Consider the following 26,901-nt stretch of genomic DNA (forward strand, 5'->3'; position numbering starts at 1 on the left):
AATTCACAGAAGAACATTTGTGCAAATGTCTGAGATTAAATTTTTATTTACTATAATAAAGTTCTACTGTTACCACATTAAACAAAATCTCAAAGTCTAACAGTTCTTTATATTTTCAAGAACTACTGAAGAAAACAGTTTCAAAACATTAGGGAAATTGAATGGACCTCCTACATACTCACTAGGTACACAAGATTGAAAGAAAGAGTAAATGCCACTAGTTTAACTGCAAGCAGGGGATAAGTGTCTTTTTACTCGTTCTGTTAAACTACCTTTTAACGTATGCTCTTCTGCCTCCCCAGCATCCCTGAGGACAGAGCACAGAACCACCTAGGGCAGAATAAGAAGCTAGAAACTCCTAGCTTCTAACAAGAATCTTGTTCAACTTTTAAAATGAAAGAATCAAGAAATTCTATGGAGAATTTTACACCTTGGATAAAGTGGAATGAAATAACTGATCTGCCTTAGCATTATTTTGTACTGCTCTGCTAAAAGTCTAGTCCTATTAAAGGATGAGGACAAGGAGGAAGGCTTAAGCTTTTCCAGGCAGACTGGCAAGATGCCCTTTTGCAAGGTCTTTCAGGGTATGATCTCAGGAACTCTGGCAGAGAAATTATCTTGAAGTTAATAATTCTTTTCATTCCTGAAGTTTTGAGTGCATCAGTCAAAACAGTTGAGAGCATCAGCCCTGCTGAATAAAACACTCTGCCTTGGTGCACAGAAGTGACCAAGCAAATCAAGTCACTGCAGTGGGCAGGACTACCAGAATCATGCATTTTGCTGCTTCAAATATTAGGTTAAGGTGCATTGTTTTTTATTCCTTCTACTGAGCAATATGAACTCAACAAGTTCTGGCATAAGTATCTTGCCCCAAAGACGTTGAAACAGGCAACAATCAACAAAGGTTGTAACTTGCGTTATTAAAAATTAGGTCAGCCCCATTCACAAAGGATGTTTCCAAAATATTTTTATTTAGTCCTTTATGTGACTCATACCAGTATTTAAGTCTCTGCTCTTGATCAAAACGAGTATTATGGCCATCATTTCAATGCTGACAACTCCTCTAGAAGGATTACTGCTTACACAGATTCCAGCTCAAGATTCTGACACTTGCTCACACGCAGGCCTCAGCATACAGCAGTCCCAGCAAGAAATGCTGTCCTCACAAGACATAACCTGACACAATACCTCAAACTGGTTTAGAACAAAAATCAGTGTGTTTAAATCATGACAAAAACCTGCTTTGCATCCTTGCTCATCTGCATCAATTGCAGTGTTGTGGCCCAAGTCAGTTTGAGATTGGTTCAGTTGGTCAGAGTGTGGTGCTAATAACACTGAGCTTGTGGGTTCAATCCCTGTGTGGCTCATGCACTAAGGAGTTGGACTTAATGATCCTTGTGTGTCACTTCCAACTCAGAATATCCCGTGATTCTGTGAACTTGGTTAGATGGCATGGGAACATTCCACTATTTGTGCCTGATGACGGATCAAACACCCCTGAGAACAAACTACATTGCCAGACAGGAAGAGCACATTGAGTTCCACTCCTGTTTTTCCTTCTGGTACATATGCCTCAAATTTTAATATTCTGTCTATAACAGTTTTCCACATAGTAATTCTCCATTTCAAAGAAATTGGATAAACTCTTAATATAAAACCGTATCTGTAATCCCTGCTATTTGTGTCTGATGTCTGATCTCCTGCTGTTTTTTAATATTATAAGTCTAAAAAATTCACTTATTGTAATTTAAACAGAAAAATTACAGAGTCCTTACTTCAAGTAAGGAAAAAATCTTCAGCAGTCCATGCACTGGATATCTCAGCCTTCTTCATCTCTGAATTACACTAGTAAAAGCTCTTCCCCTTAAAATGAACCTGAGTAAATACGTTGGCCAACAGTCAGACCTACTGCCACATGTGAATTAAATGCAGAGCAGTCTGAGCAAGAGCAGCACTGATGTCAAAGCAGAACCACCCCTGAGAGAGAGGCTTTGAGGAGATCAGCTTAGAAAGTTTCCAGTAGAACACCATTCCAACAGAAAGTGCTGACTTGATGAAACCCAAAATATTCCACAGGAATGTGCTAATTCAATCAAAACTTTTGAAAGAGGACAGGCTGGCTCGCCAAGCCAGCCAACCAGTCTAGTGAGCTGACTGGCTCTCCCCAGCTCTCCAGGGTCACTGGCTTCCCCATCTGGCCAGGGGCCAGGATGCTCTCCCTGCCCTCTGAGGGGCCCTCTAATAATACTAAAAATAATGGAGTCTTATAAAGTGTGTGGAGAAACAAACAAAAGAATTTAAAAATGAAAACCAGAATTATTTCAGAACCAACTGCAGGGTTTCCTCAGAACGAACTGGGTACGTTTATTGCAAAGCACCTAAAGTCACAAGTCTCTCCTGTGACTCCTCAATTTTTCATTAAACATCTTCCAGTGAAAAAAGCTGTATCAATATTGCAACAACACAGAATAACCTATAATTATATCCAAAATCTAAACTTCACCAGGCACCTGTAATCATCAGCAAGGAGTTTAAGGTAAGTTGCTTCCAAAGCACTGAGAGCAAATTCACATAAATGCCCATACCTGACCAAAACACAGGGCTTGCAGTGTAAGCAACACCTTTCACAGAGCAATCCCTAAGTGGGCTCCCTGCTTGTCACCATGACAAATTTGAACAAGATGGTGCAAGGGGCCTCATTTTACACTCTGGAGTAGCTCAAAGGAATAGATATGGCTACACAATATTTTAGCAGTCTTTTTAAAAAAAAAAAAACCCTGTCAACTAGCAAGTAACCCACTTTCTTCAAAAACTGGCTTTTGGCAACCTACGGCTAACCAGTGCATGGGACCTACTTTGGCTCCTCAGCAAGTAACAGTATTTGCTAATTGCTAGGAAAGGTTTTCAAAGACAATGTCACCGAACACCATGATGCTTTTTACACAATACCGTTCATTTAACCAGCTTTTGTATAAAAATGCCTATATATTGGTTCATGTGTGAACACCACAAGTAGTTTAAGAAATGTGGAACAAAGTTCCACAGAAAAAAAGAAAGAGCTCTTTTTAAATGCCTAATTGAGTCAGCAATGAGATCTCTGTTGCAGGCAAGTCACATGATTTTAAAAGAATAAGGCTAATAAAGTGTACTGATATATTTAAATGAAAATCAGCACAACTTCGAGCATAGAACTGAGACAATTTTGCGACCACTCTTTCAGAAAACACATGTAAATCAGACATCTGCCCGAGTTTGCAGTTCACTGACCCTTTCAACTGCCAAATGCAATGCACAAAGGTAGTTCAGAAAGCAATTAGAGATTGGCTGGGAGAACTCATTAATTTATTTAAACTTCAAATCACAGCTAAGCAGTCTTGCAACATTTTTCTGGGGGAGACTGTATGCCTCAGACTCATATTTAAAAAGAAAGGTTTGTCTTCTCAGAATGACAAAATACATACAATTTTCTCCCTAGTGTTTCTTAAGAAAGAACAACTGATATGTTCACAGTACCATGAGGAAACATACCTAGAGCAGAACTAGACATAAGCATAGTTCAATCCAACTGCTCAATCTCTAAGTATTTCTGCACCTGCAAAGTCTAAGGCTCCCTTCAACTACTTGCAATACAAAACTCAGAGATAAAAAAAGGTGAGGAGAAAAAAAGGAAGAAAAGAAATTTTTCCTTCTATTGGTAATAGGGCTGAGAAGTATCAGTGATCAACAAAAGCAAATGATGCCTGGTTGGCTCTATTATAGCATATATGGCATAAGGCCAAGATAACAATGAGAAAGTAAAGCATAAAGAAGCGCCTTCCATTTTAGAAGCAGGTATCAAAAGTTGACAGCAGCATCTTCTCTCAAACAAAACTTGGGATGCCCTTGGCCTATGGCAAAAAGGCAGAGTCATCACTGATCTCCTGATGACAAACAGCAAAACAGGCAAAAAAAAATGTATGCATATTGACATTCGTATGCAAGTCTGGGCCTGAAATCATGGCAGCAGTAAGTTATCAATCTGCTAGTTAATTTTCTTTCATTAGCCTCATTAAAGGGACCACGACTGTAACACAAAGTAACAACTGAGCACTGCACAACTCAGAAGCCATATCCTCAATTTCTTCATGCTGCAGTGATTTAAATAGCCAACCACAGGCTATAATTTAAGATTTAGTCCGTCACTCCAGGAGCTAACCAACTGGAGCCACAAGGATCAATGCACACTTCTCTGAAGTGCTTATGAAAATAAGACCATACCTCTAAGTAACTCTCTCAAACCAGCCTACCTAATTTGATAATTTCCTTATTTCACACTTACATAAGCATTTCCTAGAATCAGTTTCTGAGGCTCACTGTGCAGCAGACAGACTCCCAAACCGAGAGAGGACATGCTGCTGCTAATTCATACTGCATTGCCCACAATCACTTCTGTCATGCTGCAGATTATCCAGAGTGGTTTCAGCTGCCACTCACAGGTTTTACTTCTGCTTGTTTGTTGAACTGTGCAAAGGTAACAAGATGGCCCAAAGCAGCTCCAGCCAGCAGTGTGTAAGCTGAAACAATGCAAGAAGGAAAAAGCAGTCTGAATATGGCACCACTGTGATTCAAATATCATAAATGATACTGAGAGGCTACATCATGTAATTGCCATATCTTCGAACAAAAGTTAGCCAGCTGAATGCACTCATATGTACATGTAGGAAGCAGCAGGGGAAAAGGATTTCAGTCAGTCAAATTTGTGCACAGCCCATCAGATGGATTAGTGCCAGAGCTTGTTCTCTGCCAGTCTGCCTCCTCCTGCTCCACCCTAACTGATTCCAAGTGCATTTTCCTGACTGGGGTGACTAGCTTGCTTCTCTCCAACGTCTAACATTCCTCGGTACACAGCATCTTGGAAAATGCTCAGACCTGAATTTAAAAAGGAAAAATAAAGAGAAAAAAAGCCCTCTCTGTTAGATGAAGTCAAACTTCTCAAACATATGTATGGTAACACCAGGAAGAAAAAAGAAATATTTACTTTTCCCAAGTACTGTGTTTTCAAATGGATTTCACAACTCTAAGCATATGATTTCAAGTTATTTTTGCAATGAAGGGCCAGTAGTATTGGATAGCATTATGCTATCCAAAGAATAAGATGGGCCAAACCATTCTTCAAGACTTTTAGTAAAATGTTTCAGTATAGAATACCCTAACAGCAAGGTGCCTGGAGGGTCAAAGAGCCCATGACACTGCAGGTTATTTATGCAGTAAGTAACTTACGTTGGAAGGGACCTGTGGTGGTCTTCTGGTCCAGCCCCTCACTCGAAACATGACGAAAACAGACTAAATTGCTCAAGGATGGAGCCCGCACAACCTCTTCAAGTGCCTTGACTGCCTCATTATGTGACATTTCTACTTAACAGTATCAGATTTTTCCCTGACATAACTTGTGAATACCAACTTTGAGCTTCTTGCTGTTCACCTCCAAAGAAAGTCCAGGCTCTCTCTTCTCTACAATTTCTAACTGCATTCTGTTCTGACATTTTATGACTGGTGGGCAATAATCTCATTAAAGATGCACTGTAAGATTTTTTTGCCAAACCAGGCACTAAAATTTCAGTAAGATTTTCTAATTCCTGTTTTCCTCAAGCCCTTTGGTGTGTTTGCCACAGAACTGAGTGTCAGCCTAAGCCACAGTGATGGAAAGGTTTGATGTCAGTGGCAAAAGTCCTGTTTACCTTGCATTAAAGCTTGCCTAGAAGGAGAACTTAGCAGTAGGGGAAAAAAACAACACTACTACAGGTGATTCATTTGATATTGGCCAGTTTGATTAAAATAGCAAAAACATAACCAATCTTTATCAAGTATCACATATGGAATCAACTAAAGAAGTAGTTCTTTAACTCCTACCTGAAAGTGTAATTTTCTTGAATAATGTTCAAATGTCCAGCATGTCATTAACAATAAAGTCCTCAGGAGACTCAACCGACCCACCTCACTACTTCATGTCATTAGATGAAAGGATGTGTAAGCTACACATAACTCAACTTGACAATAAACACACACTGACCAGTGGTCAAAAAATGGAATAAACACATTCAAATAAGACTAATTTTATATTTGCAGGACACAGGGCAAATTATAGTGGCATGCAGTATATAAAGACCAAGTTCTTAGGAATTAATTTGAAAAAATAAACTACAAGCAAAACTAATACATAATTTGAGTCTACCAAACTCGTTACCAGAATGTCTTAAGTAAAGCGTTATTATCACATTGATGTTTAAAATCAATAAATAATTACCAGCTTACTTATTTCTTACCATTGTAGGTTATCCTTGGTTTTGTCAAACACATTACAAGATGTAAATCCATTTCGTCAGAAGATACAAATTTTGAACATACAGGGCACTTGAATCCTATGGAAAATAAAAATATGTAAGTGTGAGCATAATCAACCATGTAGCAAATATATATATTCAAACCAAAAAGCTATTCTACACACACAAAAAGAAAGAAAAAAGAAATCCTGGAGGCTTTTCAGTTTTGACCTGACATTTCTTACATAAATAAGATTTCAAAAGATCCCAAAATGGACTACTGTTTCTGGAAATCATTCTGCTGACAATTGCAAACATTTTCAGCACCTCTGTAACACAAATTTTCTCAACAACTTAAGGACAGTTTAGGGCAGGAGCAAGAGGATCATATGACTACCAAAACAGAAATTACAAATGTATATAGGACATAGCCATTAAAATTTGAACTTGGGCAGGCATCCTGAATTAACATGTTCATTTTTACCAGGAGTTGCACTAAAACTTTAACCAAGGATCTTGGTTTCACATCTCATCATACAAGCTGCAGCATCCTTTATCAGTCTGGGGCACTGGAAAAATATTAACTCAGGGGTGTTGCCTCACCTACTGAATCACTAATACTTCCTGTAGCACTGAATTTGTTTGACTGCTCTCATCCTAGCCAAGCATGACCTTGTTTAGCTTTTGAGGTCACTGCTTCAGGCAACATGGGGTAAAGAATCATTAAGACAGTCTGGACTGTGATGCAACTGCATAACAGTCTATGACAAAAGTGCTTAATACCTTAATTTATGTCATTGCCAAAGACAGCAGTTTTCCAGTTAAAGGACAAGATCGGCTGGACAACTTTCATAGTCCACAGAAGAGCCTGACTGATTTTGATCTGCTGAATAATTAACATACAAGTGAAAGACAAAAAACCACCAAGAGGGATCTCAATGCATAGTAGTTGTTAAGGAGTACACCTACAGGCAGATTGTCCAATAGGACAACGTGTGGCAAAAATACCTAATCTACATCCACTCTCAGCACAAAGGCACAGCTTGGATGCTGTGAAGAATGATGATGCAGGCCTGTATAAAAGGTCACTGCACCTTCCACCAGCATGCCCATCTGGGCCTGTTGTGACATGTTTTAGTTTGTTGCCTCTTGCTTTTGTACTTCTAACCTTGGGAGTCCACAATAAACCGAGTCAGTCAAGGATGACAAGCAACTTGATGCTGCACTTTCAAATAACTGATGCCTGAGAATTTTCATCTTTACTGTTAATTATTACCCAGATGTAGATCAAGCAACTAACCTTAAGCATTAGCACTCGATACAGGTACTGCACTTCCTTTTATCAAGAAATTTATGTCTTATGAGTGGCTCATAGGAAGCAAGTGAAAGAGGACAGCTAGTAACAACCGTAAGGAACTCAGGGCTGCAGCTGAACATGTGCTGGAAACCACTTCCTGAGATAAAGTACAGTTCTGCTTCTTCCAATTTGAGTCATATCTATTTCTTCTTTGTGTCAATCTTACACTTCAGTTTAAATACTGCTCTTCTTGCCTTAATTTTATTCCTTCTCCCCCAACCCGTATTTTACAAACAACAGATCAATAAGCATAGAACAGCCAAACATGTCTTTTGGAAAAAACTAGTTGAAAACATTAATTTACTTGTTGAAAGCTTTATCAGTGATCTTTCACCCACTACGTAGCCTCCTTCACGCAGGCTACACCTCAACATGACTAAAATCGAAATTAGTATCTCAGTCCTCCAAACACCTAAACCCACCCATTAGTGTTCTGTTACCAGCTTCTTCAAAAACTGACCCAGGGTAAACTTTCTCTCAGTTTTTATCACCCTACTGCTGCTGATTACTAGATTTTGACTAGACTTAAGACCCATGCATTATATGCTTCTATAAGGCAAAATTGACAACATAGCTTGATGTGAAAAAGCCTCTAGCTTCCTTATGTGCTTCAGACCGAGTCCTGCTGTCACAGAAGGGAGTGTTTGCACTACAGCAAGTTAACTTTTATGTTCATGGTTAGTTAAGCATTGAGACAGTCATTAACAAGTTCCCTCTGCTTTCAGGACAGAATTCTTCTAGCTTATTTCCTAGAGTCATGAGCACATGTAATTGGGAGTGACAGAGGGCAGGGACAACCCTCAACGGGTCCTTAAAAACATTACTAAAGTTAACAGTGCTAAGAAAATACGTATCCCAGGAATTCTTGGACGAAATATTTTAATCCAAATTAAATACTGGGGAAGAGCTTGAGTGAATAATAATGATAACTTAATAATAATACTGCTTTTACTTAAAACCATGCTTGAAGATAGACACCTGTGAAAAATCTTTCAAGTTATCCACCTAGAGTACTCAGATGAATATGCTTTTACTAACATGCACTTGCCCTTAAACCTAGTAAATAATCTTTGTTCTAGCAATACAGTAAGTATTTTAACAGAACATTTTGTTGTGGCTTGTCCTGTGTCAGGGGATGTGCAGGTAATGGTTAAACAACTACAAACATCCTCCTGACACAGCAAGTCTAGAATACCTGACTGCTGTACCTGTACTCAGTGTGCAGAACTGAACAACCCAAAGAACAGAGGACATCACTTAACTAGGCTTTAAGGAGCAACTTAGTTGACAGAAGTAAAAGGTGTATTTGTGGAAAATACGTTTTTCCAGTAACCACAATCAGCTGTGGTTATGTCTCATGCCAGAGATCAGCATAATAGCAAAAAAGGTGCCTTGGGCTCACAACACTTGCTGAAACATTCTTTAAATACAAGTGAAATATGATTTCTCATTCCTTCACAATGTTCCACTGCAATCCAGATCCTGCATTTAGCCATCTTCCCCAAGAGATGCATAGTGTAAGTTGTGTGTGAAGGAAATTATCATTTCCAACTCCTTTTAGTAACCCCAAAGAACAATTATTTTGACTATAGACTGAATATTTGCTTTATTCAGACTGTATTTGAAAAATATAAATAAGCAAACAATCTACACTGTCCACAAGCCAGTTGAAGGTCCTTTAAAAAGCTCATCTTTTCCTACCTTTCCTCAAATCAGAAGGCAATAGTTTCATGACCCAGTTTACAATTAAGTACTGGGTAAGAACAAAGACTCTATTGTACCCCTGCCCAGCAGGCTAACAACATTTATAGCCTATGTTTGTTTTTACCATCTTCTCAAGGAACAATTCCAATAACTTCAGAAAGTTTCACATGACTTTAACAATCAGCAACGGGTCAGAAATAACTTGTTCTCTACATGACTTGTTTTACTGAGTTTTGTAGATAATTCACAGACATTTGGAAAAAAATGTGGAACGTTATCAGATGAGGTAGCATCACATGAATTGTGAGATCTATGAAACTCAATCAACTACTTTACAAGGAGAGCACAACAGATAATACACATTCTAGGTAAAAATCCAGGTCTTAGGAAGATGTTGATTTCACAGCATCCCTTATTTTTGTCCCAGATTGCAACTATCACTTTTGTATTAGTGTTGTCACATCACTGCAAAGTTGTCCTTCCTTCTCCCATAGCAGAGAACTCAGCCTGTGACACCCTTAAATCAGCTGAAGGACTACCTCTCACCCCATTCCCAACACACAGTAGTACAGCACTGAAGAACTGAGCACCAAAAACTCAGCAAGCACACACCTCTAGCTAACTTTTACAACTGCAACCTTAGGAGGGCAGGGAGACGAATTCTTACACACTCCCACCATCTAGTTTCACAAGCCTGACTACAATACTGAAAGTAACACATTGCTTAAAATAAAACCAAAATTCTGGGAAAAAAATTACAATTACAAGAAACGGAACAGAACAGAAAGTTGCAGTACAGCTACTAGAAAATGCCAAGGTGACACAGAAAATCTGAAATAACTAAATCTGATAAAGTATCAGGACTTATATCAGAGGTGAATTCTGTCTCTCATTCTCTCTTGAATGTATCACTTTCCTCAAGCTCTACCATCTTCGGCAAATGAACCTCCAGTTAGTCAAGAAATCCCATCTTCTCTCACATCCATCTACCAAACTCAATTTTCATCTCTGGCAGATTTGGGAACTACCCACAGAGACAAGGTTGATGGGTGGCCACTTATGCTACTGGCACCAATTTCAACCTCTTAGTGATACCTTACTGTGTTTGTCTTGCTTTGCAAACATCAGACTGCTCAACTTGCACTTCAGTGCACAGCAGAGCAAACATTAAGCATCCAATGAAAAACAAACTCCTGGATTGCTAAGATTTTTACAAAATCATTATTCTACAATATCTACTTTGTAGTGCACAAAAAAAAAAAAAGGAACACCTAAGAGCTTCCAAACAACACAGTGCATAGTGTCACAAAATTGCACATAAAAAAACCATGTTAGACTTGCACAGAAGAGTGGATGATCCTTTCTGTCAGTATTAAACAGTTGTAGCAAGAAGTAAGCACAAACAAAACCTGCACCAACACAAAAGATTGAATCAGCCTGATCAGAGTAACTTTTCAGCAGAAAAACATCAACTGGAACACTGCCAAAGCTAAACTAAAAGTAGAATGGGAACAGCTGCTCTGTTAAAGTATGCAGCAAATTACTATTTTAAGTCTGTGTCCTTGTGTTTTCAATTAAGATGGATAAATCCACCTTGTTCTGCATTTAAAGAAGTCGTAAGAGAAATCCTTGCATCCACACACTTTTTCTAAGGTGTATTTGAAAATAAGAAGCCTGACAAACGTTACTTTCACAAAGGTGCTGTGGTACTTAGAAAAAGAAGCACAGACAATCTGGAAACACAGCATCCAGTAAATTTGATTGTATGAGGGTGGTATGTAAAATGACTATCACACAAAAAACCCCTGCAAAATGATGCTAAAAAGGAAATAATACAACACAAAAAGAAGAGTTGGCTACTTCTCATGTGTTCGGTAGACATGGAAAACAGTAACTCTGCTTGGTACAAAACACACGTAGACACTGGGAAGCATGCACTCTTTATCTTTTTCCCCTAGTCTGAAAAAAAAAAAAAGCAACCCAGGTTACTCTAATCTTTCCTCACAGGCCCTGATGCCTAAACCTCTTACTGCTCTTGTTGTCCTCTGGCCTCTCTCCAACCTTACCATGGTGCATTGCCAACAACTGGGCAGAGCTTTCAGGCTAAGACTTCACAAGTCCTAAGCAGAAATTTATACTTACCTGTTACAGTGTTCCATTACACTAAGTGTTAGTATATACAGAACTATCTATACACAGCAATATCTCTTTTATGGGTATATATATAGGCAGGTACATTTTAAACAAACGACAGGTGATTGGCTCATTCCTCTCATGTCTCACAACAATCCCTAAAACTTCAGCTGAACTGTTGCTAGCCAAGTCCATTTTTAGTGTTATATTCTGCTCACATTCATTAACTCTTATCTGTCTTTTTATAATCCTTTAACCTGTTTACAAAATTGTGAATGCAAATTTTGCCCTCCATAGTGCTTATAAGTTTAACATTTTACTTAGTTTTTTCAAGTGCCTAGCCTTCAAAAAAGAAGTTGACTTTAAATTGACCCAAAGCAGACCACTGTGATATTTGATTTGAACTGCTTTCCTAAAGCAGCTGTAGGATTTTTTCCCCAACTACTTCAGCATCCATCTACTTTTTCACCTGGACCAAATTCTCCAAGTTGGCTTATAAGAATATACATCAAAACAGCATGAATATTTTAAAGTCAAAGCATAATGCCTCTGTTTCTTCCACCTCTTCCTTTTCTGTTCAACTGTATAGAAGACTATGAAATGAAATTTTAAGAAAGCAGAAAAATAAATGGAAATAATTTAGCTTCTCAGTGAAGTAACAGTTCTGGTCAAGATGAAATTCTATTTTTCCCTTCCTCTATAAACTAATTTGTAAAACTTGAAGAAATTGAAAAAAAAAAAAAAAAAAAAAAAAAGCTGTCCAGTAAAGACCACATGGTCTATCAGAATTATATGGTCACAGAATTCTCTCTTCTCGTCAGACAGCTGAAATGGAAGAAAGGAATGAGTAATTCTGTAAGCACAAACCCATGAAGCTTTGTACATGAAACATATTGCTTTAACACAGCTAACATCTTGCCAGGCAAGTTTACCCTAACCATCAAAGAGAATATGAAAATTATTTCACGCTAAATTCAAGAACAAAGAATATTTTTTAAAATCTTTAAGTTAGAAAGTAAAAGAAAAAAGAGCATTACCAATTCCCAGGGAACCGTCTAGAGGAAAATTTCTAGGAGCTGTAGCTGGCAATACAAATGGTTACTCAGAGGAAGTTTGCCATTTTATGGATATTAGTTTTTTGTTAAGGAAGAAAATGTCTCAGTGAAAAATCACATCTAGCTCTCTACCTTTCATCCTTCCCTATGTTGTCAATTGTCTATGCCAGGAGAACACAGCATCACCTGGAAAGACTTCTGGACATGAAAAGAAAGAAATACTCCCCTCACTTTGGGAGAGAATATGAAATCAAACAGAAATAAAGAACACAATACAAACATTCTAAGCTCTGTCCTTTCAAGAAAACTGAGACACAGTAAGAACAAATAAGCACTTACTGATTTCAGGTTCATAATCTAGTATGGTTTTCTTCCCCACTTTTGTGCCATAACAGTGAAGTAATCAAACCTGCAAATTCCTTGAGGGAAACAAGAGAGTTTCTCTTCTCTTTCCTGATTTAAATGTCCCACGGAACTCAGTGGGATATATAAAGCGGGAGATAAAAAAAACCCTGAACTATTTTAGTTAAGGAGTCCACAGAATAATTAGAAAATATATGTTTGGATAATACTTTATCTCCTAAGCAAAAAGCTATGAAATACAGAATCTTATTACATAACTTCTTCAGCTCCCTTCATCTTGGTAAGTGGGAAAGTTAGATCTTCTGTAGCAATCACTGAAAAATAACACAGTACAGAACAAAGACGAGAAATTGAACAAGACATTTTCTGACTCATAAACAAAGCCTTTATCAACTTCACAACTTCAGGTGTCTAATATCACTGTAAACGTATCATGTGATGATGATTGTAATTGACACAGCAATTGAACAGTTTTTAGAAACTGAATGAACACAACCACTAAGAGAAAGAAAAAAAGCCCAATTTTATATCTCTTGCAAACCAGAAGATGAAATTACAGGCAGGAAAGACCTGTGGAAAGATTGATATTAACTTAAATTGAAAAATGAGAACAGTTGTTATTAGAGGAACAGCCTTTTAAGAATGACATTTCAGATCAATGCAAGCACCCAACAAAGGGAGAAGGAAAGACCTTTTTAGCTCCGCCTTTTGCGAGTCAGTGTTACCCCCCCCCATCCATCCCGTCCACCATAGGGATCTGTAGTCAGATCTAAGGTAAATGCGAGATTGCTCAAGTCTCTGTCATACAAAGTCCTAGAGCACCTGCACTTTCAAACTGACAAGCACATAAACAAGAACAGTTTTTCAAGTGACTTGTAAGCCATTAATTCACTCTTTAACTTACTACCTCATTAGCTGCATTTCAGACACCATGCCCTTCCCATCACAGTTCCATACCACAAGTTTCTCAATGGATTTGAAGTACCTGAAGACTGACAAGCGTGAATATAAACTTTGGTTGGGAGCAAGTATCGGTTTTCATATAAAAAAGGCTCCACCCACACCCTAAACCCAGAAGATTTTAGCTTTTGGCTTATGATGCTTAAAAAGCACATTTTCAACTAGCAACCAAAAACTCCACTTAACAATAAGACCTTGCCCAGAAGACTATCTTTCACTTCTGTTGTATTTTCCCAAGGGAGGGGAACAGGAGAGAGAACCCAAGGAAACACATTTCTCTTGTTCATGCAGGTGTGATAACTCCCTTCCAAAATCTGACCCAAGGGCAAGAAAGGAAAGACCCTTTTCTTCTCTCTAATGTTTCTCCATCATCAGATCTTCAGCAAGCAGAGGCAAGTCCCCCTCTAGCCTCACCAGCAGGGCCACATAAGGAGTATAAGAAGAAACTAACCCGATCACCATTTCAGAGGCTTCTGTACACAAGTGGGGCCACTTGCCACTTGGGTGAAGCCTTGTGGAGCTGAGCTGTTGTCTGAATATGAAGTTCAGCCAGGGTGGACACATTCTTGAGCCCAACTGACTACCTTCTTCAGAAAGCAACTGGCCAGAATGCACAGTCAATGGTTCAGAGCACAACCGTATTTTATTTACACTCGGCAGGCAAGATCAACCTGTCTAACTAGCTCAGTTATGATGACAAATAACTCACTGCAGGCCAGCTTGGAAGTCTGAAAACTTTAAAGCAAATGAAATGCCTGAAAACTCTTACTTCAGAAATACCCCATATTCCCATTGCTTTTTTCTTCTTAACTTATCTACCACAGTTCAAAGAGGAAGAATTCTCTCCCGTTCCCAGTCTCTCCTGTACATATACATTCAGTTTTTTCTTTCTTCTGGAATTTTGCTACTCTCTCAATTTTCTCTTATTGCCTGGAGCAACATTTTTTTCAAACACCCAAAAAGGTCTTTCCACTCATCGTTTCACAATACAAGTGGAGGAAGACAGACAGGACAACTGTGTTCTGTTGTCAGAAGAAGGCACGTTTTGAGTGACTGAGTAATTTGGCAAGACAACTACAAATTTTTAAGTGCAGGGAACCAGTTTGTCTACACTCCCCTGCCCTACTTCACACTGTCAATAAAGTCACTACTTTCAAAAACATACCAGCGTTAAAGAAAATTTTCCATTAGAAATCATTGAAAAGAGAGTGTAGAAGAGCTGCTCCAAGATCAGAAGAATCAAATCCTACTTTTTCAAAATGCACAGGCTTAAATATCTTGAAAACTTGTACTGCATAGCACAACAAATCTGACCAAAATTACATGAAGCACGATAACAAGAGAGGAAAGGGTGACTATACCATGCTGAGAATATATTTAATGATAGCTAAAAGGGAAGAGGTATGATGTGAAAATGGCTAAATAATGATTGACAAGGATGACTAAACTGAACACGTGAAACAGAGTATCTTGTTGGATGCAGAGAAGTCTTCTGAGCAAACTGGCCAAAATGCATACGAGGTCTTACGAAAAAAAGAAATGGGGGAGACAAAGTAAACACTGCACTTGAAACGCAGCAGACAGGAACAAAGGAGCAAGCCCCAGGAGAAGGCAGCATCTTAGAAGACAGCACAGATAATGATGCTGCTTGAAAGCATGCAGAAGACAAAGTCTCTTGGAGAATCTGAGAACTATTACTCTACTACACAAACAAGGCAATAATGGAGACCTGAGAAAGCACAGCATTTACAGACAATTAGTCTGTTTTCTACAAAGTTTTTACCAAAGTAAGTGAGGGGAAGAAAAAAAAAAAAAAAAAAAAAGAGGTCCTCAGGAAGGCAAAACTTTGCAGTCTGATTTAGTAGAAATACTTACCAATAACCTACTTGTTCCTGCAGAAATAGAGGTAGCAGTGACAAAAAAAAAAAGGGGAAAACCAATCAATGACAAAAAATTGAGAGTACAAAATAAAAAGATTACATCTGGGAAGAATATATGTAAGTAAAATGTTAAATTATTATGTGGGATGTTCCCACGAGTTTATATATAAACTCTAAATAGAATAGTGATTCATTTTTTGACAGCAACATTAAATTATATACCAAAAGTACTTATTATTACATTTACTACTCAGTATAATAGGAAAATTTTACCTATTACAGTTCCAAGAAAGCCAAGAACAAAGGTCTCAAAGCATACTTGTTTTCTTGTAGTTTTCATCTATTTTTCAACACACATACAATAATTTTTATTACTTAAGCACAACAGCAGATTTTCCTGTATTATTATACTCCGTATTTTCCCCCTTTATCTCTCCAAAGGAGCAGTCCTCCATAGATTACATCATTCATCAATTCATCAGGGAAATATCTAACCAATGCACTCATTAACTTTCATTCACTTGAAACTGGTGAGACTTGACTAAATAGGGCTGGTTGGTTGGTTATTTGAATTTGTTGGGGGGAGGTTGTTTTGGGGGGTTTTGGGGATGGTTTTTTGTGGTGTTTGTTCATTTGGCTTGATTTTTTTTCCAAAGTAGGAGTATAGCCTATGAATAAGAGCAGAACTTATTAGAAAAGTCTGGCTTAAAAATACCATCAATTGTCAGAACAAAGGAATTTTCTTTAAGGATTAACTTTTTATTTAAAAGTACTGACATTCTCTGCTTATCAAAAAGCAGCCTTTTGTTATTAAATAGAAAATTCAGCTAAGAGCAGTTCACTCTACATTAACCCACATACTCTTCCAACTTGGGGGATATTTACCTTAACGTATAGGCTACTGGCCAAACTAGGGTGCTGGATCACAAGAAGCCAGTCATTTAAGATAATTAAAGAGAATATTACAAAATATAGACATCCAAGGGTTGGTTACAAAACACGTAAATTTCAAAAGTGTACACTGGAATGAGACTATTAAATTCCTCAGTATTAACGTAATTCAAGTGTTTAACATGAATAGCATACAAATTTTGGGAAAATGTGTTGCTGAAGTTTCAAAACCACACATCTATGTAATGCAACAACTACTTTTGCTAAAGTTCCTATGTCCAAGACAGAACCTCTTAAGAGTATTTGCATTGGGAATGTACCATTGTGAAGAAAGCATCCAAAATGCCTAATAAGAGGAACAGTAAAGAAGCTGCATAATTAGTTCAGAAAAAGACAGAACTGAAGCCAAAAATATATAACCCTCAACTATTTATTGTCAGTAAAAAGTGAAGAAAAGCTATTGAGTTATATACTTTAAACATATAAATAAGAGATTTGTCTATAGTATTTCGCCTCTATTAAGAGACTACACAGCACCCATAACATATTCTGCAAAATCTTTAAGAACATCCATAAATCCCAAACCAACCAGACTTTCAAACAATATGGACTTTCAAACAATATGTTACACCACTGCTACCACAGCAACTAAGGCAGAAATATAATTCTTGTTTTTTCATGGCTAAGACATGAAAACATTTGAACATCTGAATGTTGAACCATTTAAACAAACTGTTCTTATTTTCTATATCACTCATATTTTAAATATCCCTTGTAAAGAATGCTACTGAGCATTTCCTTTTTTTTTTTTTGCTGTTTACAACTGCTGCATTGGTCTATCAGTCAAACTGTTGAGAAATTTGATTAGTTACCCATTTTAAATATGTGTGTAGAAGAGAAATATCTTGTTTACATTAACCAGATCATACTAATAAGATGCACATATGCATGCATACACACAGAGCATAGGCTCTAAATAAGTGTTAACAGGGGTCTGCAGTTGGAAAAAATAGATTGAATGATAGTTTGACTTTTCATCAGTTTGAAAAAACGCCATGGTACCTCGAATATTTTACTTATCTAATTTCACCTTTCATGTAGGGTGCTACATGCTTTCATTGCTTTACTCATCCATAAGGCTACTGAAGGTAAGAGAACCTACACCTCCTTAAGAGGTATGGCTTTTTTCTTCACTGTTCAAAGAAAATCAGAGACCTGTCCTTTGATACATATAAGCAACACAAGTTAAAAAAAAAGAAAGGAGACACTGTCTTGAGTTTGAAAACTGAGATAGTGTGAAACTGCAACATGCTCATGAATTATACTTTAATACGAAAAGTTGTTGAGGTTTGTGTTTTTTGGTTTTTTGTTTTTTTCTTTTTTTCACAAGAGACTAAGGAGAAATCATACTTGGTATTCCTGTTTCGGGAGTGTCCTTTTTAGATCAGAATCACAGCATGCAAAGTGGTAAAAACATGCTTGTTCACAAATATGTATTAGTCCCTCCTCCAAAGAGCTTACACTCCAAAATAGACAAGAACAAGCAATGGTTACAATGGGAGCAATGTCTCCATTATAAACTTGAGAAAGGCAGTAAGAAACTCATCCTACCTTACACAGAAAGTGAAATAAGGCTCCTAAATCTCCAGCTTTTACCGTATACGAAAATGCCTATTTGCCCACAATGACACTGAGACAAGGATCATAGAAAAAGTAAATCAGTGACATAAATTTGCTCTGCCTTTCTATGTAGCACTGCCTTCTTAACCAGCACCTTACCTAATGAGTTAGCAAGGCTCTAACACAGGCCCCTAAATCAAATGACTGCGTAAACACAAATAATACAAATCTCATTGAAAAAAAATTATGTTTTGAAAGAATTAAAAAGCTCTTTAGAACAGTTCTTGATGGCAGCATAAAAAATGCCAGAGTTTGAGCCTGCACTCCTCCCAACTTAGTTACATGTCCATCCCTTCACCTTCCTTACCTGCTGTATTAGCCAGTTTGGAGACTGACAAGATACAAACAGGAGCTATAGGTCAAAGACCAATAAGGTGCATCCAAATAAACCATTCCATTACATAAAAAACTCCAAACAGCTAAAAAAAAACATGCTAAAAAACTGTGGACTTGCAGAACAAGAGACAAGCTTATGAAAATGTGCCCCAAATGTGTACTGTATACATACTTTACCAGCAAACAACTTATTTACAGAAAACAATCTTCCATAATACATTTTAAATAACCCAACACCTGGGATTTAATTCTCTTCAGAGAGGCACTCATAAATTATGTTTAATGTCTCTCATACATTAGACATCTAAAGCTCTAAGGTAGACTACTTAGGATAACTACTGTCACCCCAATATCAAAATAATTAGAGACACAGATTTGTATCTGTTTTCCCATAGTAGCCTTTCATTCTAGGTTGAAATTCATAACTTTTCAAAATAGTCTGTGAAGGAAACAATAGTTCTCAAAAGGCATTTTTACTTAAGCAAACCATTGCCCAAGCAATTAAGATATCACACTGCTAAGTGTTCAGGCACTGAATTGTCACATGGTTAATTCTAACAATGAACATAATTTATAGGCATTTTTCTTTTTCAAATTAAATCTTCTCCTTTTTCTAAGAGGAACATTAGTACCTCAAAAATACTTCTGTTTCAGTAGATAGGAGATGTACTTTCAATGTCTTAGGAAATAAAAATCCCCATGATGGTCTTGAAGAAAAAGTCTCTCACACTTCAACTGTTACCAGTTTTCTAGAAGGCTTTCTTATTCTGGAATTTAGGAGAGGTCAAAGGAACTGTTTTCCCACATGGACACAAGTTTAAATCCACTCCTTTCATTGTGGAAGAAGCCCTCAGAAGGCAAATAAGTCCAGTGCACAAAGGTGAGTGTATGAGCAACTGTGATAAATTTCACAGTACAGCCATACATACAATAGTGAGATTAAGCCAGGTGTAAGTCATGAGCTTTGGTGAAAAGACAGACTTGTTCCATTTCTTCCATAACAAATTCTATTTGTATTTAAGACTTGTGAGAAATAAGTCATAGAGACATAAAGGACAGCCTCTGCTTCCAGGTTTTGTGGGTTATCAAGTAACTATTTTTAAAACTTGCCTTTAACTACCATTTTTGGGAACACTTAATAAAAGCTCCTAAGGGAAGCCTGGCATTCCTGCCAGTCACCATTAAAGCATACTCTTCTCTCTAGAGGAGGCCTTGCCATACCTGTCCTTTACAAATCAAATCAAATCAGAGATCAGTAAACCAAGAGATGTGCCATTAAGAGAAACCTATTTTTACTGGGTTTTTCCCTTGAAATGAAGCAATACTCAGTACAATTCCTGGCTTTGAACAGTGGAAATGCCATTTAAACCACTTAAACTTAAGTCTCTTCTTTCCAGAATTGTGCAGACATTGTACCATTTGTTCTATTAATCCTGTAACCTACAACAGCAGTTTTTGGTCTGGAAGATATCTATGCAGGGCAGCAGACACGCTACAGAAAACTAACATCTCTCTAATTCTTCAGGGAGTTCCTCCAGCTCCAGGTTGCAATATGAACAAATAGTGAACTTCTTCTGTGAATACAAGACTTCAGCCTGGTACACTCTCTGTTAGTTACTTTGCCCAGAACATGGTAGCACGGACTGAAATTCTGCTCTTTGTTTAAAACTGGTGTTTAGCTAAAACTGCATCAGAATTGTCCAGAAGCTGGCCTAAGAGGAAAAAATAGATGCAGTTGGAAGGATTATGTCAAAAATATAGGAATAGAATTATTTTATACATAAGAATACATTTTTGGGTAGAAGTCAAAAACAAGAAAATTGCCCTTCTTCACTACTGCATAAATAAGACAATTTTTTTTTTACATCAGAGATATTCAAAACAACATTGCAAATTAAACTCTTAATTAAGGAAAGATGTTCATAGCACTTAACATCCATACAATAACTTCCAGAAGAAAAATAAAAACTCATTTACCAGGTCTCTACCTGCAATAAAATTCATATGGGGTTGCACTAAATCTCAATATGGACTGATCTTGTTACTCTGGAACCATACAGCCACAGCTGCAAGGGGTAACAGGTGATCTAGGCTCAGAAAAACAAAAACCAGTGCATGTCAATTCACCGTGTTACTAACCTACAACACCGGTGGGACTGTAATTCCTGCAGCACCTTATTGCTGTTCTTGGTCTGGCCTGGCCTGGTTTGTCACAAAGCTGAGGGCAGTGCTATCCACAAAATAAAACAGCAAGCCTACTGGAATCAGTTCCAAATACTGAAAGAATAATAGTATTCTAAGCCATTAGTATTCTGGCAAGACACGCATACACAAAACGGAGTCTTTAAAACCAATTTAGACAAAAATTCTGATTGCAAAAGTATTAATATGGACAGCTGCCTTATTTTTAATAGGCAAATGGCTTGTCCACAAGCAATTCACAAAAGATACAGGAACATCTAAAGTGCCAGTTATGACAACTCGTGTTATCAATTCCTATTCCCTCAGGGACAGTTTTACAGAAAGAAACAAAATTAATCAAGGAAAGAAAAACCCTTATAAAACTACTAACTTTTGTCTTGCACAGGCTAATCTCTTAAAGTAGGTTTTAAATTTATTTAATGTAAATGTACATGGTGGGTTCCATCCCCAACCAAGCAAATATAAATTGCATTTCATTTACTGTCCAATCACTGTATATTTCTGTTAACTATTCAGGGAAAGAACTGTTCTTATACCAAACCTAAGAAAGCGGAATAAAAGGGAAATAACTTCCAGAATGCGACTTCAATAAAAACCGAGGACTTACAAATAAAATCGTGTTCTATATCATCTCGAAAACGAAGCAGGATTAAGAGGAGGGGGAAAAAAAAGCAATAAATAATAACTGAAAAGTAGAACGCAGCCCTGGAAATCACCCAACAACTTGCCACAGTTCCCAGATATACGGCAAGGGTCCAATCTAAACAAAGGAAAGTTAGCCATAACTTAGGGACAAGTGATTTGGAAACACATATTTTCCAAGACACTAAGGAAACTCCAGCATTAAACAAAATTAATATTAGATTTCCATTTTTTATTTAGAACATACACTCCAACAACTGAAATAGCAAAGCCAGTTTATTTTCTTTTCTTCCTGAAATTCACCTTATCTCTTCCAGTAGGGAGTACAAGAAATGCGTGTGCATTCCTTTTTTATTTGTTTAGTAGCAAACTGAATAAAGCTGCCAATGTTCTTATAGAATCTGGTGTAATGATACAGTAGTATACCAAAAGGTCTTCAGGATAAAAAGTAATTCACATTTACTTAAGATTTCCACCCCTAAGTCAAATCCTGCAAGACATTGCTAAAAAGATGACAACAAGTAGGGAAAAAAGCACATACTGTCTTAAAAAAACTGCACTTAACTATATATAAAAAATATTCAAACCACATAGCTCTCTGCAGCAGGATCGTAAAAAAGAAAGAAAAAAGGTCACTAAAGTATTTACAAAACTTGTTTTCACACAGGAATCAAAGTATTACCATGTTTTCCATCTTGGCTTTGAAAGCCATTAAGTGAAATTAATTATTCACATTTTGTTCTTTTTCTTCCAAACACAAGACAGATGTTGTCTTGTTACCTCAGTATTACTGGATGCAAAACTATCCCTTTTCAAAAGTAAATATTTCAGAATACCACCGTAGATTTTATCCTCTTGACAAGAAAAACTATTATTTCTAAAGGTCAATCTTTTAGTGAACCTCCTACTGCTCAAGGCATCTAATACTAACTCAAAACATATCGGAGGTTTCTCCAGGCTTTTAAACATTTAAGGTCAAATACTTTAATTCTCTCTATTTAAAACACTGGTGTCACAGAGCACCAAACAGTTGAGAACAGCAAGGATCTGCATAATTTGCTTTTTCTTTTCTACTTCCACATACTGTGAGGAACCAAGCAGAGAAGTCCAGTTGAAACCACAAGCCTAACAAAACTTTCAGCAGAAAATGAGAACTAGCTCCAGAAAGTCCTTAAACCATGTGAAAAACAAACAACAGAGATGAAACTAAGAACAAGGAAGCTGATGGTTTAGCAATGTTTTGGAAAGCTGTGACATGATAAAAGATAAAAGCGAACAAGTCGATAAATTTCTGATTAAAAAAAAAAAAAAAAGAGAAAGTAACTGCAGGCCTGTGAGTCAAACTTGGAAAGAACAACAAAGAGCCTTCCAGGGAAGTGCACCTGGTCTACCCTCAAGGCTGCTAAAGCTGCTTTCCGCACCACAGGGCACTGGGGCAAACGAGAGTCTGTCACGAACTCTCGGTCCTTCCAGCAGGACAGAAGAGCCCACCGGGGCGCACGAACAGCTGCCGTGCCGTGCCTCCCGGGGGCTGCCGGAGCCCGCCCGGGGCACCTGGCGGGGAGCGGCCGCCGGACCCGGCTCCGCCTGAGCTGTCCAGGCGCGGGTGCTGAACAGGTTCTGCCGGGCACGGACCCGCCTGCGCCGCTGGCTCCTCCTCTCCTCGGCTTCCACAGAGCGGCTCTTTACAACACACAAGTCATCCTTCATTACCAGTCTTTTGTTAATCCTGTTATTAAGTGCAGTTAGCCAAATACCACAAGAATGACACCCACATATTAATACACGAGGTCTGTCTTCTACAGCCATGTCAGGATCAAGCCCTTTAAGGTTCTACTCTCGGCCTCAGGCTGAGATACATGGCTTAAAGACCCAAAGATAAAAAATTCAGTTTGTGTACCAGGATGATGAGGTATATGCAAGTGTAATAAAAATCCTGAAATTCTCCTCAATTTATGCAGCACAAGTGCCAATTTGTATAAACAGTCACAGTGGTACTTTCGTCTGTGTTATGGAAACGGTTTTTTTTTTTTACAGCCCAAACAGCTGCTTTTAGTTTTAAAGAATAATTGCTGTTGGCTTTCTTGTTTATACAAGAATCAGCAGCTTCAAGTTTACTAGCTAACATAAACAGTAACACTAGATAACTTTATACACAAGCCTTTTCAACGGATTCTCTTATCAATCTATCCTCCTGGATCTCACTAGGTAGACACAAACAACCAACCTACGTTTTTAAAGACAGCTACTTTATTGTTAAATGTTGTCTCCTTCATTACCACCCTGGTCCTTTTTTGTCAGACACTTCTAGCAAATTAAAGCTTTCTACAAGCCTAATTCAGAGTAAGAGGCTATAAAAATTGAGAGGTACTGAGTGCAAAAAAGTCCTTTCAGTTACATTTCAAGGCTATATATGCATCATTGAAATTGTAGCTAATAGCTAGCAAGACTCAAGTACAATTAGAAAAGAAAAAAGAGCCTTCATGATTAGAATAAGAACTAACTGTTAAAAAATGCATTAATTGCAAATTTCTTCATTCAAAATTGGAAAACAGTTGCAAAACAGTAAGAGTAATTTGCTCATTAGGAATTTTTCCAATGGTAAAATTAGTTGTCAAAATAAAATACCAGAGAAATTAGATGATTTTCCACTAAGAAATTAAGAAAGAATAAACATCATCTGCACAGAATGGGCTAAACCCAGCTGATTCCATATTCCAGTGCTGGTAGGAACCTCAAGGTCCCTTCACATGCTATGAACATCAGACAGACTTTTGCCCATACATCACTCACTAGAATTAAATCTGTCCTTACAAGCTCCTTTGCATAAAGTTCTTGGAGAAAAGTCATTGTATGCATAATAACCTAAATATGATCATGAATTTTTTTAATGATTAATTATTTTCCAAAACAGTCTGTGAGAAAGGAAAAAGCAATGTTTAAGTATTGCTTACAACAACAACTGACTGAAATAGCTAGCAAAGTGTCTTTCCCCTATATTTACCTCTCTGTGTACAAGTGCATGTGGTGATGATATTTGCAATCTTCAGTTGGAGAGGGTTCAATTGCCATAGTGTTCACTGACTTCCAGGGTTAGGAAAGCACCATTAAAATTTGCTTACAATTTATGAATTTCTGCAGAGGGCTACAAATCTAACAGTTTAAGAGCATGAATACTGACACTGCAGAAAGAGCTCCTTCCCCTTCTGCAGAGGAAGAAATCCTTGTCAGTTACAGATGACAATTCCTGACAAATGGGATTATGCCCTTCAAGGTAGATTTGTGAGCAAACAAAAAGTTCTACACGAGCAAGACTCACTTACTGGAGTAAAAATGTCCTCATAGTGTTTTAGCTGTACCAAGAGCTTAAAAACATTGTACCTAGTACATTTATCATCATTGCCTGAAGGAGCATAGAGCTTAGTATGTTAGACAGAAACTATAGGAGGGAAAATAAAAGAAAAATAAAGTCCTATCTTGAGGCTTTTCTTCCTTTCCTAGTTCTATCTGAAATTTCACATGTCTGAAATCAAATTACAAGTGTGCAATTTTGTAAATTTATAAATCCTTAAGGCATAAACAGAAAACCAATAGGATTAGAATTTAATATGTTGACATTTAAATTCCAGGCTATAGTGCCTTGTGCTAAAATGTACAGAAAATTTACACGGTTAGCTCTTTGAGGAGTAAGTTTAATCAGTTTTAACTCATGTGCTTCAAAACACTGCTAACAAAAAGCAAAATTTACATCACAATTTTCAAGCTTGGGGAAAAGCAAGTTAGAAAACTTCGAATTCAAGAAGTTTTCAAATACCTATGAATAGATACTCTAAAATAATGAATCAAAATGGCTTCTTCTCTTTGATACAGAACTAATTATCTATTTCAGTAGGTTTCTCTTCAGTGTTATTCCTCCACTAATACTACTGATACTAGATAATTGCTAGATAAAACTAGGATATTAAGGTAAAAATCCAAATTATATATAATACCCTAAATTATGTCTTTTAAGAAAAACAAAGAAACAAGTCCTAAACTCAAACACTGATCTTCTTTTTAAATGTGAGTATTTTTAAAATCCAGGTAAGTCAGTATTTCTGCCTATTTATTTTTTGTTTTCAATAGCACTACAGTTACTAACAAAGATATTGCAAGTAAGATGACTCATCCACACAGAAAACAGCAGAAGGGCAGGGAAAAGGAAGAAAAAACGAGAGGCTCCCAATAAGTGACACAGAGCTTTAGCGTCACAGGACCACAGCTTAAAAGATTAGAAAACAACTGTATCAGTATTCATATCTTTGCATCCCAATTCCCTCTAAGTAAGAATGGAACAAACACCAACATTCCATACAGATCTTTCCTTCTCTCTTGTTCACAAATTTGGCATCCTTGCCAGATGATTTCTTTTGAGGTTAACATTTCCTGAGGTGCCTACATTTTTCACTTCTTTTAATTCTGCATCTTTGTGAATAGTGCTGGGACAGAAACATGTTGAATACAAACATTTGGTTTTAAACATATTTCGAAGAATGCTTGCACACTACAGCTAACAAAGTTTCAGGCTGCTATGGGATATAGCTATTTAACAGCCCTGAGATGGTACAAATCCATGACAGAACAATGATAAGAAACAGGAGCCCCTAGAGGTGCATCTTATAACCAGTATTTTGCAGCACTTTGGAAAATACAGGGGTATTGGCAAGCTCTAGCTTTGACTACTGGCTAAATAATTCTTTTAAAAACTTGACAAATATTTGCCCTTTTAACTTGTTTGTTTAAGCATCAGAGCAAAAGAGTTCAAGGATCTTTGCTGTGGTTCTTGCTTTTAGAACAATAAACATTAATTTCTGCTATTTCTTTCAACTCCTGGCAAAAATTATAATCTGAATAGTTTTATCAATGCTAACTATGCCTTGCCTTATATTTGTTGTAACATGGCAGCCTTTCTCTGAAACTTGCTTACTGGCTAGTCAATCTCTAAAAGAGAATCTACAATGGCCAGAATTTAAAAATTAGAATGCTTTTGACAATCACTCCATAATGTCAGATGTCATGACGACATAAATCCGTGTGGATAGGAACAATCTCAACACTGCTGTCAGTCTAAGCTCGCTTCAGAGAGCTTAATTCCAGATCACTTTTCACAAATTAATGGATTTCCCCAACCTATTAAACAGTCACAATCATCCAAGCTTACGATGCTTTTAAACATCTCTTCTAAACAAAGCTTTAAAGCAATATGCACAATCATTAAATACATGTAAAAGGTTGGCTGCCTGCACACCTCTAGAGAAGTCACATATACCAGCCCAGCCCACTAGGAGGAACTTTTGCCCTCCAGCTCCAAATGTGTTCATCATTTCCTCTGACTTCATCAGCTGAACACAACTGTGTGC

At 37.4% G+C, this 26,901-nt stretch overlaps 1 protein-coding gene across 1 annotated transcript in view; it reads right to left on the reverse strand.

The window, feature by feature from the left end:
* ZNRF2 (zinc and ring finger 2) overlaps positions 1 to 26,901 on the reverse strand; it is a 57,774-nt gene that overhangs the window by 21,273 nt on the left and 9,600 nt on the right. Inside the window, exon 2 of the mRNA XM_014878400.2 lies at positions 6,303 to 6,398. Coding sequence (XP_014733886.1) covers positions 6,303 to 6,398 — 96 coding nt within the window. The remainder of the gene's footprint in view (positions 1 to 6,302; positions 6,399 to 26,901) is intronic.

This window comes from Sturnus vulgaris, chromosome 1 (genome assembly GCF_052056855.1).
Source record: "Sturnus vulgaris isolate bStuVul1 chromosome 1, bStuVul1.hap1, whole genome shotgun sequence".
Taxonomy (NCBI): domain Eukaryota; kingdom Metazoa; phylum Chordata; class Aves; order Passeriformes; family Sturnidae; genus Sturnus; species Sturnus vulgaris.